Below are 24,008 nucleotides of genomic sequence, written 5' to 3'. Positions count from 1 at the left end.
TTATACATTCAAACTATAAGTGAGGACTTCAGATTCACAGTTACTGTATAAAGCTGGCAGGCGTGCCCGTGTGAAACAAGATGGACATTTACAACTGGACATTAACTTGTCCTTAGTTTGTTGTTTGAATTTAATAATCTGTTATCTTGGAGCTTTGACACTTTGAGTCCTGTTCAGTAACCCATCCATGTATTACAGTACATCATATAAAATCATAATAAAATTAAAGATAATCTTGTAAAAATAGCAAGATGTAAATAAAACAGAGCCAAACCATGAACTGTTGTATGAATATCATGAGGTTATAGTTAATGCTAGAATGTGTTCAATTAAGTAGTTAAGTATTTTAAGTTTATTGTGAGGTACTAAACTAAACACAATCTAAGTTCAGACATAAGACATGACGAGGAGATTTGCCTCTAGGTCTCTATGAAAATATAAAAGTTTGTGATGCAATAAGAAGTGTCCTTAGTAACATTGTTTAGGTAAAAAAAAAACCCTAAGTAGTTTCATGTGTCGGAGTGGGAAGTATGCATGTGTACCTGTGTGGGCAGACCATGTCTGTATTTGGTGTGTGATGTCATCACAGCGAGCCCTGAGGCCATTGTGCAGGTACAGTCACAGTTTCAGTGGGTAATTTAAGCACATTAAGTATGTTTGTGTGAGCTTCAGTGAGTCATGCCTGTTCGTGACACATGATCACATGATACAAACAGCAACTTGAAGTCTACAAGAGACTGTTAAAGCGATGAAAGAGATTTTTAGAGATCTTTTAGAGATGATCTAGTGAAGATTGGCATCAAGAGTGAAAAATATTCTTTACATATCAAACAAAACATTTACATTTTTGGGTCATTTCTCTCTCATAGGACACAGTGGCAGAGATCTTTGCTCTCTTAAGAGGTGTTTTTGGTTATGTTGGTGACTTATGGCTGTAGATCTCATCTTATGTTTGTCTACATTAGTGTTTCAGGTAGATGTGTCTAAGATAGTAGTGTAAATGTAATATGGGTGAATATAAGCTGCACACAAAAGTTGCCGTGCAAGTCAGGATAAAAGCCATTTTGGTTGTGAAATAGGGAGTGATTGGGGATTAGTATTTTGGCCTGGGGAAAATGTTAGTTCCTAAGTTACATTCGTGATAGGGATTAGGGCGTTCTTGGTTTTGAACAAAACACAAGAAAAACATGCTTTTTTATTTTAAATTAATTCTAAAACTTCCTCATACACGTTGTTTTCATCATCTATCACTTCACTTCATCCTGTGAGCTTTTAGAATGTGTATGGTACTTTTTTTCCATGATAAAACAAACAATACCAAACAAATAAAAGTATGAATTCAACGTAAACAGAATTGGCCACAAATAATATTCTAATAGTAGTATTAAGGAAGCTTAGCGTCAATAAACAACAACCTGAAGCAGACACCTCATGAAAACCGGTCAGACACGCTGCCGTTCCCATGACAGGTGAATGTTCAGCAAGGGGCTCTGCAAGTGGCGACATGCACGTTTCCAGGTTAAGCATAAAGACGAAGCTGCACCTGCAGAAAAAACTTTTCACTCCCTTAATAATGGCCATGTCAGGTGCTGCTAAAACAGCACAGACTGGCCTGAGATAAATCTGTTCGATCTGTTTTGTCCAGTTAATAACACATATGAGCATAGGATAATAGAATGTGGGCATGTGCGACTGTTTTTAATGACATTTACTTAAAATGTCAACAATATTTGGCAGAGATGTGAGTCTCATGTTATCTAAATCAAAAGTCTCCACTCTACTGAAATTGCATTAAGGAGAGTTAATGGAAAAGTTCAACATGCTGTTCCTCAATTTTGGTATAAGAAACAGATAGCTTCCTCAAACATTTTACTCAATCTTTTAACTACTTTAACTAAATCTACTGTAGCTCAGGATTTTCACATGCAAATCAAGAAACCCGAAACCTCACAGAGCCCAGTGTAACAATGTAACACAGGTGTAATATTATATTCTGTAAAACTCTGTTAAAAGTCTACATTTTTTTAATAATAGTATATGTGCTGACAGATTTTTCGGGAAGTCATATGAGGATTGCAAAATTCAAGAAAAGCTCAAACCAAACTGTGAATCAGTCTCAGATTGAGTAAGATATTGTGTTGGTGTGATGTTATTGGTGCTTTTGAAACTTAAGTACTCAACTGTCACTGTCACAGCAACACCCAAATGCTGCCAAATTTCAAGTCTAACAGCCCTGACACATCAGGCCCACGGTCGGCTGTTTTTCGGCCAATCCAGCATGTTGAATCACTTTGGCAGTTCAAGTCATACATTAAAGTGAGATCAATCAAACTTATTTTGATTATTATTATTGGTCTTTCTTAATCCAACATGCGTAGTTAGCCGCTGCAGCATAAAGGTTAGAAAACAGTGCATGTCTACAGTGACACTGCTTCAGCCTCCATCTAATGGCCCACAGGATGCATTAACCAATCGCATCTGCTGTTATGATTTAAGCTGTACCTGCTTATATCCGGTAATCCACAGAGTCGCACTGTTATCTGGACACTGGCAGTCAAAGGTTGCAACACACAAAAATGTCTCCTCCTTGGAAGTAGGAATTCCCTATTACTGACCACTCCTTGAACAGACACGGCTGCCAACATCAAATCAAACCCAAAGGATGGAGACGAGATTTGTTTAAGCTTGTGTGCTGGAAAAATCAGAAATAGTTGAAGGGAATATAAAATTTTAGAAGGCACCAGAAGGCTGTCTTTTGTGAAATTACTTTGAAAATGACACCCTTATGAGCACCCCAGTTACAAGGTGCTTCATGCAAGCATGCAAAATCATTAGATAAAAACAGACGAAGATTAAAAACTCATAAATAAAAAACTCAAAGATGAGCTCCCAGCTAACACATTTTAATAAGATTTTTTTTTTTTTATTGTTAACAGTAAAAAAAAAATTGTTAAGATCTGATATTAAAAATGCACATTAATCCACTATTACTGCAACTACATGAGACATAATGACATAATCATACTAAAGGGTGTTTTCTGCAAAATCAGATACAAACCAAACACATCACAGAGAGGTTGCAGCAGTGGCTCCCCCTGCCTGTAAAAACACACCTACATTGTTATGCTTCTAAACAGTTACAGGCACTTGGAATATTAGTGTTTAACCCACCAGATTCACCTGGTGCACCTCCGAATTTTTCAAAAATAATATGTATGTTTTTTGAAATAAAGAAACAGTATTTCTGAGTCTGCAAAAATTAAGATCCCACCTGACTCGAGAATATGGATTTTGGGAGAAATACAAGGGCCCAATTTGAGCTTCACAAAAAATACTTCATTTTACTCGCAGGCACAGCTGGTAAAAAATGTATTCTACAGAACTGGAAATCAGAGCTTCTTCCATCGCAGAGACAATGGTTAAATGAATTAACATCCTATAGTACACCTGAAAAAAATGTATTTAGTGTGAGGAGGAATCCAGAAAAATATGAGAAAATATGGGGTTCTTTCCTGGCTTTGTTACCATCATTACATCTACTAAACTAGTGAGTCAGTACAAAACTCAACCCCTCCCTTATTATTCTGTCAACCTAAGGTTTGTGATATACAAGCAATCAACACTTGGGGCCTCATGCTTTACCTGATGGAATTTTATTTCATTTTTTGGTTGTAACCATGGGAAAATTTAATTTAAGTAGTAATTTCTACCATGGCATGGATGCGAATGGGGGTGGAAGGGGCACTGTGTTTGATTGTGTTTGGATTTTTTGTTGTTGCTGTTGTTTTTTTTTTTTTTTTAAATTTGTCTGTGTTCTCTCTTTTGTATTTCTATATGAAAAAAATGCCTTCAATAAAAATATATTTAAAAAAAGATCAAAAAGAAAAAGTATTTCTCAAGACTTGCTCTTGGATTAGCAGTCTTTGCTGCTGGTTATACCTGTTGGGATTATTAAAGGACATAATTTGGGTATTTATGTACTGTTTGTCCTGAACAATATTGTGACCATCAGGTGGGACTTTTGTTCAGCAATTGATGTTTTGATGTCAAACCAGCCATCTTTGGCGCAAGGTCACTGAGGTCATTTAACAACAAGTCACTACCACCTGTAGAAACAACCCCGTCTCACTTCCTACTCAACAAATTCGGACGCTTGGTCAGTAGCTGCTGTACAGCGGCTGTAGTCCGAGGAGTGAGAAAGTTCACATAGGGCTGGTGTGTCACACATACTCTGGAGATTGCTGGTTGTCTACCATGTGAAACCAAAAGTCATTTAAGTTATTTTAATAACAACGTAGTGTGCTAGTATGTGTTTCATGCGACCCTAGTAACATATTAAAGCTGACATTACATTAGGTTAGGTTAGAAAAAAAGTTCTAATTTTAAGCAAAACCATGCTCTATTCTAAACCTAAGTACGCACTTTTGTTACCTAAACTTAAGGAAGTAAAATGCTCTAAGTTAATTTTGAACAGCGACTGCATGCATTAAACGAGTGGAAACTTTACATTTCCTGTAAAAACTAAGGTAAATTGACATGCTGTCCCCGAATGTCCAAAACTAACACTGGAGGGTACCTAGAGCATCACAGTTTGATGTTTAGGGCCAGTCACCAAGCACAGATATTTGATGAGCTGGGAGTTAGAATGTGTTTGTAGAAATATCCTTATATATGTTAACTGTTTTTATTTCTGGATTACCAGAAATGAAAGTCACTCAAGCTTTTACAATACATTTAGATGGACAAATTTAACATTTTCTGCACTAAATGAAAGTATTCAAGCTGATGAAAGAAATTGGGAAACATGTTTTTGACAGGGGAAAGGTGTATTAATCACAATTTACAATGATGCAAAATTACAATCATGCAATCTACCAGTGAAATGGTGCAGATGCCAACATTCCTGTCAGGTGTACGTCTATGTTTGTGTGGGATGATGGGAGGGTGCGTATGTGTTCACATGTGTGTCTGTGGAGGGGGTTAACCACAAGATAACAGATACTCATCCTGACCACTGACCCCAGGTAACCTCTGTTAATTAGAGGAAAGCCTGTAATGACACAGAGCTCATCTGTCAGCTAACCTCAACCGCCCTGTTGTCTATCAAGCAAGATTTTGTAGATATTTTAAAAGACAGTCCAAACTGTTGAGGTACTCTTTGGTTCATTTTGTGTCCGGCATGACAAAAGGGTGATGCTGACACATAAACACAATACAGCTGCGACATAGTTCTTTGTGAAAACTAAAAAAGGAGCAAATGCTCATTCAGTCATGAGAAAGCTGGATTTTTCTGGGCCTTTCTTAATCTCATTTTGTCTTTTTTTGTTTACATTTCTAGGTGAGCATTTCCAGCTTCAAATACAATTAAAATTAAATAAGAAATGTAAGATTGTAGTATTGTACAGTTTTTGTTTGATTAACTACCTCAGGAATTAGCGTTTCAGCCTTAAAACTAATGTAATGTACTCCCTGTCCTTTATGGTTTACCCAAAAATACACAACGGGGGTATTTACTGAAAGGCTTAACTACGCAGATGAGCTACCATTAAGTCCTGGGTATGTAATTATGGTCTGACATTCATAATGCTACGCCTCATGGAGATTTAAAAGAGCATTATCTGTTTATGTCAGGTGATAGTCAAGAAGGCTGATATTTTCACTGTGTTTTGTTTATTTAAATATTTTACATCCATCTTAAGTAAAACCCCTCAAACATGCCCACTAACAATGAGGCCTGTTAACTCAACAGTTTTTTTTCTCCAAGGAGGGATTATCAAACTGACCAGCAAAAAAACAAGGCCTGTCATTGTTGCTGTTTTTTCTTGCAGATTTCATTCAGATGGTGATTCAGCTATTTTTTTTCAAGGTTGTTGCATGTCACATAAACAGACACATATGCTAATATACAAAAGACCTGAAAGGAACGCTGGTGAAACAATCTTTAATATAGTATAATCAGAAATGAAAAAAAATGGTTGCTTTAAGTATTTTTTCTTAGTTTGTCTCAACACTAACACGCCAGAATCCATGTGTTTAATGAGTTTACTGGTGTCTAACACTCTTTAGGTACTTGGTTTTCCAATGTGAGGCCAATGCCAGTTGAAAAACAAGAAAGTATTCGCTTTTGCGTGTGTAGTTTGAAGGTAAACACGATGCCACCTTGAGCTGACTCCACCTTCAGGTGTCTAAGCTGTATAAAGAAGGTACAATCTGTTTCTCCCTCTCTCTTTCTCTCTCACTAAAACTCTTATACAGGACGTTGAGCCAACGGGATCCGGTATCGCCTTCATCTCAGGAGGGTTGAGCCTGCGGACACAGAGGGCCTTCTATCTTACAGAGCCCTGGAAGAGAGTCTCGTTCAGCTCGTTCTTCATCCTCAGCTCCAATATGTACTCTGCAGGCTTGGAGATCCTCGGGATGATCCTGGCCGTGGCCGGCTGGCTCGGGGTGATGGTGGCCTGTGGCCTGCCCATGTGGCGGGTGGCTGCCTACATCGGTCAGAACATTGTCATCTCGCAGGTGATCTGGGAAGGCTTGTGGATGAACTGCTCGGTGCAGAGCACAGGACAGATGCACTGCAAGGTGCATGACTCCATGCTGGGGCTGCCGGTGGACTTGCAAGCAGCTCGCGCTTTGGTCATCGTCTCCATGGTGCTGTGCATTGTGGGTATCGGTCTGTCAGTGGCTGGTGCCAAGTGCACCAACTGTAGCCGGGATGTGAGCAGTAAACCCCGTCTGGTGGTGTCTGCTGGAGCAACCTTCGTGGTGGCTGGACTGCTTCTGCTGGTGGCGGTGTCCTGGACAGCACACGCCATCGTGATGGGCTTCTACGACCCGCTGCTGGAGGAAACGGGGAAGAGGGAGTTTGGTAACGCTCTGTACTTTGGCTGGGCTTCCTCCTGTCTTCTCATCCTGGGGGGAGCCCTGCTCTGTTGCTCCTGCCCTACCACAGCAGCTACAGCACCAAGTGGTGGTGGCTCCGTGCCTCCCCGGGTGGACTACTCAGCTGTCAAGGTTATGTCGGTCAACGGATACCCCAGAAGAGACTACGTATGAATGTGGGCACAGAGGAAGATACGAGCCTAGTCTTTGAAAATGTATGCACAACAGATGGATGTTTGCTGGCCTGAATGTTAATGTAGCATCCTGGACTTGGACATTTCATATGAATTAGGACTGCAAGATACAAGACATGCAAAAAAAACCACTATGTTTATTTTGACAGACAATTTTAGTGGGAATGTTAATTGCATTACATTTTAACAGAAAAAATGCAAAAATGAGGATGATGTCATTTTTGCTTGGGTCTGAAAAAGCTTGTTTCCTTACATTTGCAATATATAATTTGTAGGCAGCGACATCTCTGTACTGTAGCACCACAATGCTTTATTAAGCTTTTGAAACCTGAATCGATCACTTTTCTTGAGCTGCGTTCAGAGGCATTTCACAGGCATTTATACGTTTGAAACGTGGGAAAATCGCTTGATTTCTTTCAAAAACATCAGCAAGATGAGGTAAAAAAAAAAAGTTAAAAAATGACCTGAAAATTGGCTAAAAAATAAAGAGAATTTCATAGATTTATATAATTATACATTTAAACAGAAAATATATATATTCTTTACTTTTTAATATCTTTTTTCTTTTAATTTTAGCACTTTTTCCAGGTCATTTCCTGTTTTGTGTTCTTTTGCCTTTGTTGTTTTTTTTGTTTTATTGCCAATTTCAGGTAATTTTCTTGTAACTTTTCCCTAATTTCTTGCTAATTTTGGGTTATTTCTTATCAAGTTGCTCATTGCCTTCTTTCCATGTTTTTTTTTTTTTTGGAAAAACAAGCTAATTTGCTCAGGTTTCAAAGGGTTAGTAATGGTATGTCGTGAGACATTTTATTTATATCAGAACATTGCAGCTTCTGTGATTTGGATATTGCATAATGCAATTTTGATGATATTTCAATTAATTGTGCAGCCTTAGTATGAATCACTGATGCATTTTTCACAATTTGTCTTTGTTGTGACCATATTTCTGTAGAGGTGGACATTTTTTGTTATTTTTAATGTTTTATTTCAAATAACACATTTTACTTGTAGGTTTGGCTTTATTTTTTTTTAGAAACATAAAGATGATTTCAAATTTTAATAAATACACACAATGTCTTTTGATTAAATCAAGATTGTTAAATAAAATACAACTTTCACAAGAATTCACAGATTTTCAAGCCTTCTTCGTGTTGGAGATAAAGTTTTATAACTGTAGTTTCATACCATAGAGTCAGATACTGGTTCTTAAATTAGTTGTAACACAACATAACAACTATGCTTGCATGAGGTTCTTTGGTATGCAGAAATGGGGGCAGATGCCAGCTACAGAGCTCACCACAGTCTGACCAATAAGAGCTGTGCTGGTGCATGCCAGAATTAGGTATTTTATTTCAATGTAAATGGAGGAAATAAACAATGGATGGCTTGTTTCTGAGGAGCACCTTATGCCTCCCGTCCATTATAGCCTGTTCTCCATTTGCAAGAGTGAAACTGAGTCAGAGATAAAAGTCTCCTTCTGCAAGGGGATGTAACCTGCACTGTAAGTGAGTCCAAAGCGAGCCACAAAGACCTCATTGATCACCTGGTTTCCAACTGTTTACTTTACTCCCAAGGTGGGAGTCACTGTAATTAAAGTGTACCAAAAATCTAAGTAACAAAACAAAAGCAGGTACTGTTGGAAAATGAATGCCCCTTTTGATTTGTCACAGAAAATTGATAACACCTCAGAGGCAGACCTGCTGCAATTAAAGTCACCAGCAACATGTCATGTGAAACTACAAGTGTTAAAGTTTGTACTACGCATCAAGCCTTGCTTTACTGTCATATTTTACATCAGGTATCATCAATTGGCGGACCATGGTCCGAATCCGGACCAAAACTTTGTCCTATCCAGACCAGTGGTCAAGTTGTAATCAAATGTAAGAATGAGAATAATATATTTTAAATAGTAATTCTCGGCAATTAATCAAAAAATAAAAACATTGCTGCGTGTCTTATCCAGCCGCTCACGCTGAGCTCTCATTATTATTACCAGGGGCAGATGTAATGTTTTAGGGGCCTGGGGCCACAAGCACATGACATGAATGTTGGCAGGCTGTTGGCAGGTATAGAAGAAGTAGGACTACTCAAAAGTTTCTAATTCCTGAGTAAATCTCATTCATGCACTTTAAAACTGTTTCAGAACATATTCTTACTGCAGTGAATAAAACATATACAAACTTGCATGGCAATCGAGTACTCCTGGTACTACTGGCTTAAAAGCAATACAAAAGCAATATTATTCAAATACAAAAAACAAGACACAGGTCAAAAACATTGCTTGCTTTCTTAAACTGCTTTGGCTTGAGCTGTGAGGTTAATGATCTACAAGGATACGCTTCTAAATATCCTGAAAACTCCCTCTGTATGACCACAGGCCCTGCTATCACCCTGCTGGCCGGACTGTGTTACTGAGTCCAGCTGTGCAGTCATGTGTTAATGGGAAAGAGCAACAGTCCGGTCAGAGGTGAAGACAAACTGCACTATCTACCAGCAGAGCACCACCTCCCACTTTACAACAATAAACGAGATACATAAACGCTGACACTTACTGTATAAGTGAGGAGTGTACAAAGATGAGCACATCATCACATTGAGAGTGACTCAATAAACATGTACAGCACTTGGGGTAGGTCGTGACAATTCTGACATAATGTTGCAAAAGTTTCTGCAAAATCATCAAAAGCGTGCTGATCTTTAAGCAGGGCTGAGTATTAAATCAGAAAATAAAATAGTTAAAAAAATAAAATAAAATCATAAAATAAAATTTCCAATACCAATACTGTTAAAATGATACCATCATAATACTTAATTCAATAACAAAAATGTGTGTAAGGTAGTGAACGTTTTGGTAGCATCTCTGGACGCTGAACTGCCAGCTTCATAAAACACGTCATGCTTAATTTCGCCATACCAGACTGTATGGGTTGTAGCTACTGCTGCGGGAGCGAGAGCTCTGCGCAGCGGAAAGCTGTGAGAGTCCACCTGGCAGGACACACACAGTGACAGGCCTTAGTATTTGCACCACATGGCTAACTTTACCAAACAGTTAACAGGTTTGACAGAGTCATGCCATTTTGATGTCGGTGTGAGTTTGTTGGGACCATTTAATGTCTTGGTGTTGGATGTTAGCATACTGGCTATGCAAGCTCTCACTACTAGGACAAATGGTACCCCAACCATTTTCTAATTCACTATAAAGATAAAGTGATTGACAGAGGGAATTGTTTTTTGTACTTTTAGTATACATACGGTAGCAGGGTGCATGAAATAGCATCAAAATAGAGCTTGTTTATAAAAAAGACCCATTGGATGATCCTCTGCACCCCCTGATTGCCCCTAATGTCCTAAAATCCTAGAAAAGTCCTAAGATCCTAGAAACATCCCAAAATCCTAGAAACTTTCTAAAATCCTAGAAAAGTCTTAATATCATAAAAACATCCGAAAATCCAACAAATGCCCTAAAATCCCAAAAAATGTATAGGACTACTGTGATTGGCCTCCTGACATTTTGCGAAAGCGGCCCCCATTGAAGCAAGTCGAATATCCCTGCCTTAAAGGAATCAGGTATCCTTACCCAGCCCTAGCTTAAAGGCAAAATAATGCTCTTGATTACAGTTACCAGATCACGTTAGTAAAGTAGGTTCTTTTTTTGTGACCTGCAAATTGACAAAGGTGTCGATCAGACTAAGTGTGTGATGAGGGATACTAAGGGAAAACCTACTGGAGATCAGAGTGTGTGTTTGGGAGGGTCTTTTTCTGTGGCACGTGCAAAAGTTAAATTGAGGTTAAAACCCCTGATGCACTGCGACCTTCAGAGCAAGGACACTGATAAGAACCTTGCGCAAACGCACACAGACAATTGTTTCAGCCTCCAACACACTGGCACAGTCTCTTTTTAAAACACTGGTCCTTGAAATCATCATTAGAAACATGTCTATGTCCTGAGAGAAATATGTTATTCATAAATGATTTTCATCAGAGACCTATGTGCCTTCTACATGCTGATACTGTTCTGTTTAGAGGGTTTTTCTTGTTTGCATTGCAGTTCCCGCATGTGGTCTCAGGTATTAACTTCCCATGGTAACCTAGGCAGCCGGGAAAAGCTGTTTTTAGCATCACATAGCAGTGCACACTCCAACAATGTTACACAAATATGGAAGTCAGTATTTCTAACACAGTATTTATTTACTCCATTGCCAGGTGCTAGTTTTATCGTCTGTATGGCAAGATATTGATAACACTCATAGACTTGAAATCTCTTCCACAGCTGAAATAACATGCCAGTTTCTGTTAAGTGTTAAAAGATGACAGTTACAGTAAATGGAAACTTGCAGACCTTTCATAAAACTTGATTAGAAGATGGTTATATGTGATTCGCTGGCAGGATACAGAGGCTGACACCAGACAGAAACACACACACCCTGGGGATAATCAGAGCACTCCCTCTGATTTTCACAGAACTATCAAAACCATTTTACAGTAAATCCTTTTTCACCACTGTCTCTCCCCCCCTCCTCATCAGCTTCGATTCCTCTATCAAAATAAGAAATAACTATAGGTCCAGGGTGTAGGATTTAGGGGGATATATAGGCAGAAATGAAATACAAAAAAAATGTTTTCTAGAGTGTACTATCACCTAATGGCAACCTCTGGGGTTTAAAATTAAGCCAGCCCAGAAGTGTCAAAAAGTGCAGTTCCTTGAACTTGAGGCTGGCTCCAAGAGCAAGTAAATCCCCATACACCTCCATGTAAAAGTGCCTAATTTTACAGCAGAAATTAACATGTTTTCAGCCTGGTACAAAAATGTTTTTGGTCTCTATAGCTAATTTCCACATTCACTACAACTTTTTGGGGTGAATTTTTACATATCTTACCCATTTACATTTTACTAATTGTTAAACTAAGGCATATACAGGGGCAGGGCCGCTTGAGTGACAGGCTGTCTGCGAGGCTTTGCTACTATGAGTCGGATCCACCACTCACTCCTCCACAGCTCAAACCTCTCTTCAAAATATGGCTCCAAATTACCAAGATGGTGATGGATAAAATGATGAACTCGAGACTTCAAAATGGCATACCAATGGGTGACATAACTGTAGCTATGTCCATTATTTTATACAGTCTATGAAAATCACCTTTTTTTGTTTTTGTTACCTTAGAGTTAGCCATTCATATCTACACAGGGAGCAGGTCCTCGTATACAGAGTTGGGCGTGGTTATCCTCGATCAATATCAAGCAATATGGATAAAGCCAATCAAAAATTCAGTGTGTCACTTAATACTTATATAACATGCAACCCCCCCACCCCCCCAAGCCACTGTTCCAGAGTTTTAACACTTTATAAATATAAACATATATATATAGCACTGCAATCAAAAAAGTGCATGTTATTTCTTCAAGACCAGTAATAATGCAAATGTTAATAAAAATAAATAAATAAATAAGAACAGGGCAATAAAATAGTTTCTGTCCTTATGAATGAGTCCCTTAACAAAATCGATAGGTCTGTACTTCAAAATAAAGTGTGTTTTTTTACTAACTTGACATTCATCACTTGCAGTCCCTTCAGAATGGACCCGCAACCCACCTATTGGGAACCACTATTCTACACTACATTAAATCCTATGAATCATCCTAAAAAACTGCTGCTTTGAAGCAAAATGATTCACAACCCCTCTGCAAAACTTGCAATCTTAATAAAAACAAGCGATAAAATGATGTAATACATTATATCTGACGGACTCTGTCAGAGAGGAGTACAAAGAGAGGCATGTAGGAGTTTGTGCTTTCTACTTTCAATCATTCATCCACGGTTCTTTACCACGTCTGTTATCCTTTAACTACTCCAGACCTGAGATACTGGCCCTCTGTTTACTCTCCCCTCACCCAAATAGGTGGGAGAGCTACCGGGACAGAGGAAGTTGAATGATTAAACTGAGGCCGTTTACATGCCAAGGCTGGGGTTTTGGACACTCAAACAAGGTGGGACAGAAGACGATTTGAACTCCTCTCTGGCCAATGACCAAGTGACTCCACCTTCTGCGCTCGAAAAATCTGCTGCTTATATGAGCAATCAGATCTACCGTGAAAACACTCAATCTACTTCTGACTGCTTGGATTTATAAGACATCTGTGCACTTTGACTCACACAGAGTTCAGACATGCCTTCAGTGGGACTGGAAATACTCGGGGTGATTCTGGCTGTCCTGGGATGGATCTCCGCCATTGTTTCTTGCGCTTTGCCTATGTGGCGAGTGTCAGCTTTCATTGGAGTGAATATTGTCACAGCGCAGACCACCTGGGAGGGCATCTGGATGAACTGCGTGGTCCAGAGCACGGGTCAGATGCAGTGTAAAATCCACGACTCCATGTTGGCTCTAAGTGCAGATCTTCAGGCTGCCCGTGCCCTCACTATCATCTCCATTGTGTTGGGCATTGTGGGACTCCTGGTTGCCATAATGGGGGCAAAATGTACCAACTGTGTGGATGAAGAGTCAGCAAAGGCTCGGGTGATGATAGCCGCTGGAGTGGCCTTCATCCTGGCTTCTCTGACCCAGCTGATCCCTGTGTCCTGGTCTGCCAATACCATCATAATGGAGTTCTACAATCCAATCATACCTGAGGCTCAGAAGAGGGAGATAGGTGCGGCTCTGTACCTGGGCTGGGCTGCAGCCGCATTTCTGCTCATCGGAGGGGGCATCCTCTGCTCCAGCTGTCCCCCGCAGCCTGAGAAACGGTATGGGCCCCCATCAAAGTTGATGTACCCCCAGACGAGGTCGCTTGCTCCGAGTGGTTACGACAGGAGGGACTATGTTTGAAGTTTGAAGTGCTCTTCTCTCACACTTTTGCCATTGTGGAAAAGACAGAGAGCTACAGAGGAATGTCACTTACAACTTATCTGTCTTTGTTGAGATGGAAAAAACTCTTGATATTCATTCCTCTATATTATGTCTGCCTTTTTAAACAGAACTTCAAACTTATTTTCCTTTGATAAAATGTTTAGTTTGTAACTTTGAGGCTGATGGAAGCACTGAGACTAACAAGTGTATATGTTAGTGAAGTGATGTGCTCTGTATTTTATATTTTATGAGAATAATTGTGTGATTTGTGATCCAAATTTAGAGAATAGGCAAATCATCGTTTGTTTTTGCTTTTACTACTTTGAGTGTCTTTTGAAGAAAAAAAACCCTTTTGATCAACAGGTTAAAGGAATTCTATCCTGAGTTCACAAAATGCAAAATTTCAGTGTCAATACTTTTCGTGAGTCAGTCCATCTCAAATGTTTTGATGTCTGACATATTACTATTTTTTTTGTAATTAAAGGTCTTGCTTTTTAGCTTGAGTTTTCCTTGATCATTTAAACATTCGACATGTATTTTTTGGGGGGTTGTCTTTGTACATTATCTTTACTGAGAAACAATTGTTTGGGGCCCATTAATTATTTCTGTAAAAGGGGCACATTTTGAATACTTGAAGGATACTGTTAGTTAGGATAGTCAGCTCGCTAACTGTAACTGTCATACACACTGAAATGAGCATATACCTTTCTGGTCACAAGACATAAAAGAAAAAACAAGAGAAGAATAAAACGACAGCAGGAGGTTTTAGGGAGCTTTGATAAGTTTTTTTGATGTGCTTATCAGCAAAAACATGCCCTGAATTCTACTGAAACATCCTAGATTGTCCGAGATTTACAGTTAAAAATCTCTGCTCTATCACACAGTGATGGAGGTTATGTTTCAATAGGCCCTCTGATCATTGTAAATCGGAAATTCAGCTCTACTTTTCATAAATACATTGACACCCAATATGAAAACTGGAACAACACATTCAAAAATATGTCTTGATCGTGGTAAGTCATAAATTCTGCTTGACTTTTCATAACCAAACTGACTCCCTTGCGGAAACTGGAACAACATATTTAAAAACAGATTCAGTGAAATTAGTTTGGTTTCCTTCGTATCAACAGGTGCAAAGAAAACATCTAATTCTGTGCAGCCTGCATACCCAGCCATTAGGCTGACGACTGGGAGTCCCTCTCCACCTGTCTGTCTCCCACATGTCTGTTGGCTCTGTGATAACAAGAACCGCTACTTTGTCAGCTTCCCCACACTGAACTATCTGCACTGCCTCACCAAACAATGGACCTGTTTCATGTCAGAGGGGGAGACTAGTGGGGGGCTGTCAACACTGGGGGGGGTGGGGGCATCTCCAGGGAGACAGTCCCAGCCCCAAAGAATTTCAAGGGCATTCTGCAGACAGACAGAGTCATTAACTCCCATCAGACACCACACGACTGAAACTACTCCACAGGTAAAAGTGATCCTTGAACTCAAGGGGCTCGTACTTCTGTAAAGTTTAAGACAGTTGACATGTTCTTGGACTTGTGACAGTTTTCTGACATAATCTTACAATTCTTTGTATGATTTCAAAATCATAAACTAAAAGCAAGGTTTTTTTTTACTTATTACACATTGATGATAAAAATCGTAGAAGGGTGTTACTTAGGATCCGTTCTTCATTAACAGACACTTTATTTATTAGCAATTGTTTTAAAAGAGGCATCATCACACCTGCAGTGAAGCCTGGGCTAATAATGATGATCTAAGGGTTACTTAACCCTTTGAAACCTGGATCGATCAGTTTTCTTGCGCTGCATTCAAAAAAGCCGTTCACAAGCTATTTTAACCCTCGAAACCCGAGTAAATTGGTTTGATTTCTTTTGAAACCGTGGGGGGTATACCATTTGTATAACAATTCATTTGCCATGAATTGTTATACAAATGGTAGGTGCCAAGGAAATTACCTAAATATAAATATATATTATAATAATTTTAGATTTAAACTGTTACAGGAAAAATTATAATTGAAATATAAAATAAATACTTCTTTTCAGCAATTTTTTGGCCATTTTCTTCTTTGTTTTAGTGTCTTACTATTTGTTTAGGTAATTTTCTTGTAACTTTTTTTTTAACTCTTTTTTGCCTTCTCCCCGTGTTTTTGAAAGATATCAAACAGATTTGCTTAGGTTTCAAATCGTTAAGACTGAAATAAGAGTTTTTCATTGATCACTGAATAAACAGCTTTCTGATAAACCATAAATATGTTATACACAGATTCTACAAAAGGTAAGGGCCCTCACACAGCAAGCCAACAGTCCGCCATCGATCAACGTTGGGCTGTAAGTGATCGTCTGTCGCCCTTGTTTCTGCAGTTTGTCCCACAGTGTTGCCACTTGTTGGCCCTTGTTGCCTACTTTGACCCTGCCAATCAATCAGCATGTTTAATCAGCATCAGAGAAGAACCTGTCGGTTACCGATATCATGCTGATCAGGGTTCCCACACATTTTCATGGACACAATTTCTAAATTTTTCCATGACTTTTAAGCTCAGTGCACGAGATGTGAAATGGAAGTGAGGGTTGCAAACCAATGACTGAACACAAGAGGGAGTGAGATCGAAACACACTCGATTTTTTGATTGTGTTTTTAAATGCATTGAGTTCTTTAGCAGGCACAGTTCTTATTTTTTGTTGTTCATTCGCGCACAGTTAACATTATTTGTCTTTCAACATCGGATTGTGTTGTTAACCGGCATCTTGAATCTGTCCCGAGTGTCTTCCAGTTTCCTTTTTTAATAACCAATACAGACAATCTCAACCTGCTAGAATGTAGAGATTTTTCCTCTACACAGGTGCAGAACGTAAGTGCAAATTGGCCGTTGGCTGTAGTTAATGTGTTGTGTTCAAACAACTTGAGGTGATGCATCAGTGGGCCTTCGTCGCCACTATAATCTAAAGTCTGGGCCTTTAGATTCCATTTCCAACTTGCTTCATTGACATGATAGATACAAGAGTTTGACAAAAATGATAAATATGTCAACTTTTCTTTGTATTATACTTGTACTTTAAGTCAAATGTGTTCATTTTCAATCACACAATAAGCCTTAATCCGCCTTTGAAACTGTTTCTTTGGTTTTAACAAACACATGCAGTCCCTGCATGCCCTTTCAGCTGTAAAAGGCCTCTTTGTGGCCAGGCCCATTGTGAAGCTGGTCATGTAAGCTGATAGCAGACTGTGTCCGGGTCCTTCCTCCCCTTTTGGTGATGTCAGCTGCTTCAAGGACTCCTCCCCTCCACCTGATCTGCCTTATAAAGGATACTGGTGAAGCTGAGGCAACAGATCATCACGCACTCACAGATGCAAGGCCTGAAATTAACTTAATTACCAGTTGGGTCTCTGGCTGACTCTCCCCTGTGCAGATTTTTTTTGTGATATCCTCTCAAGTGTGACACATATAGCAGCAGAAGAGGACGTTTCAGTATGTCTGTGGGGCTGGAGTTGATAGGTATCTCCCTGTGCATTCTGGGATGGATTATTGCCATAGTGGCGTGTGCCCTTCCCATGTGGAGGGTGACGGCCTTCATCGGTAGCAACATCGTGACGGCTCAGATCATCTGGGAGGGCCTGTGGATGACTTGCGTGGTCCAGAGCACGGGCCAGATGCAGTGTAAGGTCTATGACTCCATGCTCGCCCTCTCCCAGGACCTCCAAGCTGCCCGCGCCCTCACCGTCATCTCAATCCTGTTAGCCATTCTGGCAGTGCTCATCGCCATCGCCGGCGCCAAGTGCACCAACTGCATCGACGATGAGGCATCCAAGGCCAAGGTGATGATCATCTCTGGGGTGTTCTTTATTGTTTCTGGGGTCATGCAGCTCATTCCAGTCTCCTGGTCAGCCAACACCATTATCAGGGACTTCTACAACCCTTTACTTACTGACGCTCAGCGGAGGGAGCTGGGGGCTGCGCTATACATCGGCTGGGCGGCTGCTGCCCTTCTGGTTCTTGGTGGTGGACTGCTCTGCTGCTCCTGTCCGCCACGTGAGACCCGATACAACCCTTCACGAATGGCTTACTCTGCCCCACGGTCTGCAGGGGGCCCGGGGTTAGAAAGAAAAGACTATGTATGAATGATGTTCAAAGAGGAAAAGACGTTAACCTGCTCTCCACACCAAAATGAGGGTGTACCGAGGAAAAGAGATTATGGAAACAAGGAGACTCCGAAATGAAGGATGTTTGACTTTCCCTTTAATGTTAAGTATCTCTGACTTAGGCTCTGTTTTTCAGAGGCTGAAAAAGCCTGCAGAGGACACTGGAGCACAAATCTCCTTTAAATCGTGTTTTTAAAAAAAGGAAAATAAAATGATGTTGAAAGTCTTTTTTAGGGTCAACATGCTAAATGTGATTGTCACATCAGTATACAATCATATACTTTTTATACAGTCCTGACTTCTTAATGTTTAATACAAATTATTTTTTATAAAAACTGCCATGACTGCTTCATGCATCACCTTCATAAAAAGCACTGCTGTGTAAAAAATGGATAAATGGGATGTGTTAAAGGTATGACGGGGTTACCAATGGGATGATGTGTTGTAAATACTGTAGTAAGAAAGACATTAATCCCCTGTAACTGTAAAGACGGATGATAACTGTATTCAACACAGCTTTTAGTGCAGTGTGGTATGGGTGGAGTTGGGGGGACTGCAGAGGACTATGAGGGCTTTACAGTGTGCTCAGAGGGAGCACAAAAGCACCTGGGTTCGTCTATAACAGACATATCTTTGTGTGTTTTGTACAGCTGCAGTACATGTATCTAACAAGTGTTTTTTAAAAATAAAAATCACTGTTTTTTCAACATACTGCGTATCTTGTTTCATTTCAAAACAAATTATCTTTCAATCCTTTTCTTCTAAGCACTACAGGTGAAAACGCATGAGACTTTGTACTGCTGCTTCCAGAGCTTGTTGTCTTTTAGACTGGAGGGGAAAAATGACCGAAACACACATTTGGGTGTTTCTTTTAGGTTCAATTGTTGTTGTGGAAAATAATGCATAGTGTATATCTAATAAGTTAATGCCTTATGTACATATTTAAAGAGAAAAATTGAGAAAATAAACAAAACAAGAATGCCGTACTGCAAGTAATCAACCAGGAAAGTTTCATGGAGATGTCTATTGTTTAAAATCTTTTACAATTTTACCCTAGTCCAAAAAAAATGTATGAAATCTTACAATACATATCTTTAAAACCCAAAATCTTGACATTATTATTTTTTTCTTATATTCTGAGCCACAAATCTCAACTTTAGTAGCGCTTATACACTAAACTTTCCACAATTATTCCCTTTTTACAGAGGTTTTTTTTCATATATCATTCATAGCCTGATTTGTGGAACATTTTATTCCTAAAAATGCATAATTTGCATATTCAAACATAAATTTTCAGACAACTTGTGATCCAAAAATAAATATCTTAATGTAAGAAATCAACTTGGGAAGTTTCTTGGTGACATCTAATATTTGAACATTTTTACTCTATTCACCTTTTGTCTCATATCATTTTGGTCTAAAAATGAATGGAATTTTACAAACCATATCTTTGAAGCCATTTTGTCAAAATGTTTTATTCCTATCTATATCTTAAAGATTTTTACTGAGGGGTTGTTCATATATCATTCATAGCCTGATATACAGAATTTTTTCTTTCTTAAAAACATGGTGAGAAATAATTTGTTTTAATGGCAATTGTGACAATATTTTTTAATTTATGGAATGATGAAGACAAAATTCCCTCTGTATAAAACATGGATTTTGAACTTGGTCTTACCCAATGTTTAGACTTCAGCTGTGTAAATGCATGCCAATTAGCACAAAATTAGATAATGCCTCAACCTCGCTCACAAAAAAAAAGTCTTAACAATGTAAGCAATCAACTGGGGAAGTATCATGGTGATATCATGCTCTATGTAAGATTTTGTAATGGCATATTAACTGCTGCATGAGTCAGTAAACCCGTAACAAACATGACGGAGTGCGTTCTATCCAGGTGCCTCCGTAAGAATACCCTGTCATTCAATCCTGAGGGCTATGTTACCAGCAACTGGCAACTTAACCACACACGCTCTGAACAATTAGCCACAGGATCAGTTAACGGGCAGAGGTGAGAATGGTGAGCACAGAGGAGTGAAGTCACTCCAGACAGGTTACACCATTTATTCATTTTCTAACCCTTCAGACTTTAGTTATCTTCTGATGCTTGGCTGAGCCTGCGTACTTCTTTCCACCACCCAGCTGCCACATACCTTTACAGTTATTAAATGTTGGGAGCTGCCCTGTAACACCAGACATCTACTGTTGGTTGCTGAAAAAGATGCACTGGTAAAATCAAAAGTGTCTTGCTTAAGCATTCAGTATTTTTTATCTAGAATGGTCCAGCTTGAAGCGTACAGGCAGTTTCTGGGAGATATCGAACTTCAGTCTTTTCTGTCCTGTTTTATATGCCAACTCTGTGATTTTTATGTGGTGATGAGATGCATCATAGCAGCACATAGTCATGTAGACTCAGTGACATTTAAAAGAGCAGTCTAGTTTGAAAAACACACGCAGTCACACCTGACAAAGGAAGCAAACTGAAAAATTAATGAACATCTTATGGTAAATATCGGAGAGCTCCCTAGGTGCTATATCAGATTACTTTACAACTGTTGTCTCTTACTGCCATATCAATGTCGCCTCCAACAAAAGGACAAGAAACTGCCTGACATCTGGTCATGATTGTAGTAACTACACATTCGAGTTCAAATATTATTTAAGAAGATTGCAAAAGATTTCCTACTGCAAAGGTTTTCAGGAATAGATTTTTTTAAGACTATAGACAAATGAGGAAATATATTTTAGTGTGTACCTTTGGCAAAACAAGTTTGGTTTTGATTTGTGTTCCAGTGAAGCCAGATTATCTATTATATGCCCTGAAAATGTATATAAAGCACACTATGACCTGTTGGAGAGCTGGGCAATATGGGCTGGGAATTATATTGCAATAATTTTAGGCTGTATTTAATACATGATATATATCTAGATATCTCCTAAAAAGCACTTCATTAATGCTAGAACTGGGAGACAGAATTGAACATTACTTTTTTTTAAACAAATTTCTTCACTGAAAAAATATCAACACAATTCCATTTTTGATTAATAATCATTATTAATGTAGATAAAATGACTAAGTGGGTAAAGACAATTATAAAAAATGCAAACTTTAAATCAGAAAAAAACACTATTTATTCCATATCACAATATAACAATATTTAATCTCTAAATAGATATTTAGTCATATATCTCAATAAAATACAATATCTTTATATAGCCAAGCCCTAACCTGTCAGTTAAAAGAATATAGTTAAATTGCAATACTCTTTTATTTTAACTGTAACTTATCTTACTTTAATTTACTGCCAGTCATTAAGTGTACAATTATTTAATTGCTGAATTTAAATAATCTTCATGTCAATTAAACTGAAATGCAAGTACACTCAACTTACATATGGAAATATGAAATATGAAAACACTAATCTACATTTTAACATATCTAAAGTCAAATCTGTAACGCGAGGGCGGGCTTATGTTGGTATGTGTCCCCCCAATATATGTCATCATTACGGTCCATTGTTGTTTAATATCATGTTTATGATCCAAACTGGCTTCTAAATGATGAAAAACACATTTGCTTCGTTTAAATCTCCTTATTCTGAGACTGAATGACAAGTATTCTGCTACAGTAAACAGGCCTGTGTAGGACATCACAAAGCACTAATCTTAAAAGCAAAAGAAAAAAAAGAGAGCAAATAAATGGAGCTCTTTCCACAGAAGAGTGACAGAGCATCATGATGTTTATCAGTGAGCAGTTTCCTGTGTGCTGTTCCAGTGACTTGTCTAAGGCCCTTAGGCATGTTTGGTCATTGTTAAGCTAATCATTGATTCTTACACAGGTGTACTTCACAGGCAGCCCAACAATACACAAGCTTCCCTGTTTACAAATGGGGGCACATCAAATGAAACACTTTGTTGTCATTACAAATGTGAATATGAGTGAGATTTTCATGGTTTGACAAGAAACAGAAAAAAACTTAACTATAAAGCTAGCGGAGTCCAAGTAAAGGAAAGACGCACAAGGCTATGAAGAAACTGAATCTAATCAAATACCTAAACCTGGCTGACTGTAGAAAGAAAGCAAAGGAAAGAAAAAAGGCACTCTGTGAGTCTCTCTAGTCATGCTCTGCTGGCTCTGGCCAAACTCTGGTCACATGACCGATACTGGGGAATGTAAAGGGCAGAGAGGTTGCCTGGCACCTGAAGTCAGAAAGAGAAAGCGACCCCCCTCCTCCTCCCTGAAAATAACACAGGCTCCCTGTGTTCACTCAGTGAGAACGGAAACTCACTGAGGTTTCTTACCTGCAACAACAGGTTATCTACATCCAAATCTAAACCACAAAAGTCCCACAAAGGTATTTATTCAACAAGAATGCTTTTCTCTGAATTACAAAGTTCTTCAGTTTGAAACTTTCTCAGCAGAAACCATGTTCTACCAAAGTCCACTTGAGAATAGTTTAATTTCAAGCCATAGTCCTCGGTATGAAACACTATCAGTTACATAAAGCTATTTTTTTAATGCAAACATAAACCATTACACACACACACACACACACACACACACACACACACACACACACACACACACACACACACACACACACACACACACACACACACACACACACACACACACACACACACACACACACACACACACACACACACACACACACACACTTAAGTCTCTCGCAATTTCTCCATCAGGACCCCACCCACATACCTGAATTAGGCGCATCTTTCTACTTCCTCCTAAAAGGGCCCAGTTCTTTCTTTAGTCTTTCTTAAACTCATTTTCTGACTGTAACATTGGGCTGTCATTAGTTGTTTTACAATGCAGTTGGATGGTGCCTTGCATGTTTGTATGGGTGAAGTTTACTCTGCTGTTGCTTTATTTTTGGAAGTCATCCTGTTACTTTCAACTAAATATTCAAAACATTATTATAGATTATATATAACAGCCATAAAGCTAAGGTCTGACTTAAAATCCGATGTGCTACTAGTGGCACAATAACAGGACAATACAATACACCAGCCCTGCAACTCTCCTCTATTGTGATTTTGTCAAGAATGTGTGGATATTGGCCTGGGCTTATGTAAGAGTTCAATAGGTGGAGGTAACAAGCCAAGACAAACTGAAAGTGCCTTTAAAGGTCACAGGAACAAAGATGTAACATCAAAATGTCTGCATTCTTGATCACAGACCACTTGAAAAAAAACAACAACAACGAAAAAACTTATTATAAAATGTTCTTAGACAGATATATTGGAAATGTGTTACTTCTAGTTAATAGACAAATGAATTAGCTATATTTTGATACGAGGTTTGAAAGTCTGTGATGAGTTATGGTTGCCTGCCAACAATTTCATCACAAAGTTGGGCCAAATGTGAACAGGGTTAGTTGGCACACTGATTTGGGGGTTGGTTGGCACACATGCCAAAAATTTAAAAATTAACAAGTTGTAACTGTAACTGTATTTTGAACAATTAAAACTATTTTTGAAAGTTCAAAAACAATGTTTTTATTGTTAGTTAATCATTTATTAATTAGACATTCTGACCGAAAAATTGCTTAAAAGTGTTGTTTGAGGGATAAAATTATTTAATCATGCAGCTCTTCTAGAGCTTTCCAAATGTTTTTAGACCACATGGCTCAAATTCCTTTAGAAATGAGTCATTTCATAGGGGTTGTGATGCTCAAAAAAATGTATCAACTGACATCTCTTTCAATATGCAAGTATATGGGAAAAAGGTTTTTTTGGGCCCATTGGTGTTATGTGACGGACAAGTACTTGTACACTGTTTGGCCACTACAAAAAAAGATTCAAAGGCTTCAAAGTTCAGGAAGTTGAAAGTTGCAGAGGTATCTGTCAGCACCAAGCCCCCAGGAAGTGTGCCAGACGTTGAAGCAAAATTTACATAGTGTCTGAAAGTGG

The 24,008-nt window shown here is 38.8% G+C and overlaps 4 protein-coding genes across 5 annotated transcripts in view; 3 read left to right on the top strand and 1 right to left on the bottom strand.

The window, feature by feature from the left end:
* The window catches only part of cldnj (claudin j), a 71,182-nt gene that overhangs the window by 33,252 nt on the left and 13,922 nt on the right, over positions 1–24,008 (bottom strand). The window lies entirely within an intron of this gene.
* Positions 6,388–7,132, top strand: LOC121942990 (claudin-9). Its single transcript, XM_088079240.1, has one exon. The coding sequence runs from the start codon at positions 6,388–6,390 to the stop codon at positions 7,054–7,056; it is 669 nt and encodes a 222-aa protein (XP_087935366.1). The 3' UTR covers positions 7,057–7,132.
* Positions 13,064–14,416, top strand: LOC121965255 (claudin-3-like). The gene has a single exon (XM_088079242.1). The coding sequence runs from the start codon at positions 13,242–13,244 to the stop codon at positions 13,896–13,898; it is 657 nt and encodes a 218-aa protein (XP_087935368.1). The 5' UTR covers positions 13,064–13,241; the 3' UTR covers positions 13,899–14,416.
* LOC121943448 (claudin-3-like) lies at positions 17,105–18,758 on the top strand. Its single transcript, XM_042486970.2, has one exon. It carries the CDS (start codon positions 17,403–17,405, stop codon positions 18,048–18,050), a length of 648 nt encoding a protein of 215 aa, XP_042342904.1. The 5' UTR covers positions 17,105–17,402; the 3' UTR covers positions 18,051–18,758.

The sequence above is a fragment of the Plectropomus leopardus genome, chromosome 6 (assembly GCF_026936395.1).
Source record: "Plectropomus leopardus strain MGB_pleo_1.0 chromosome 6, ASM2693639v1, whole genome shotgun sequence".
Lineage (NCBI taxonomy): Eukaryota > Metazoa > Chordata > Actinopteri > Perciformes > Serranidae > Plectropomus > Plectropomus leopardus.
Note: the sequence above shows the minus strand (reverse complement) of the source record. Positions and strands in the feature narration are given on the sequence as shown.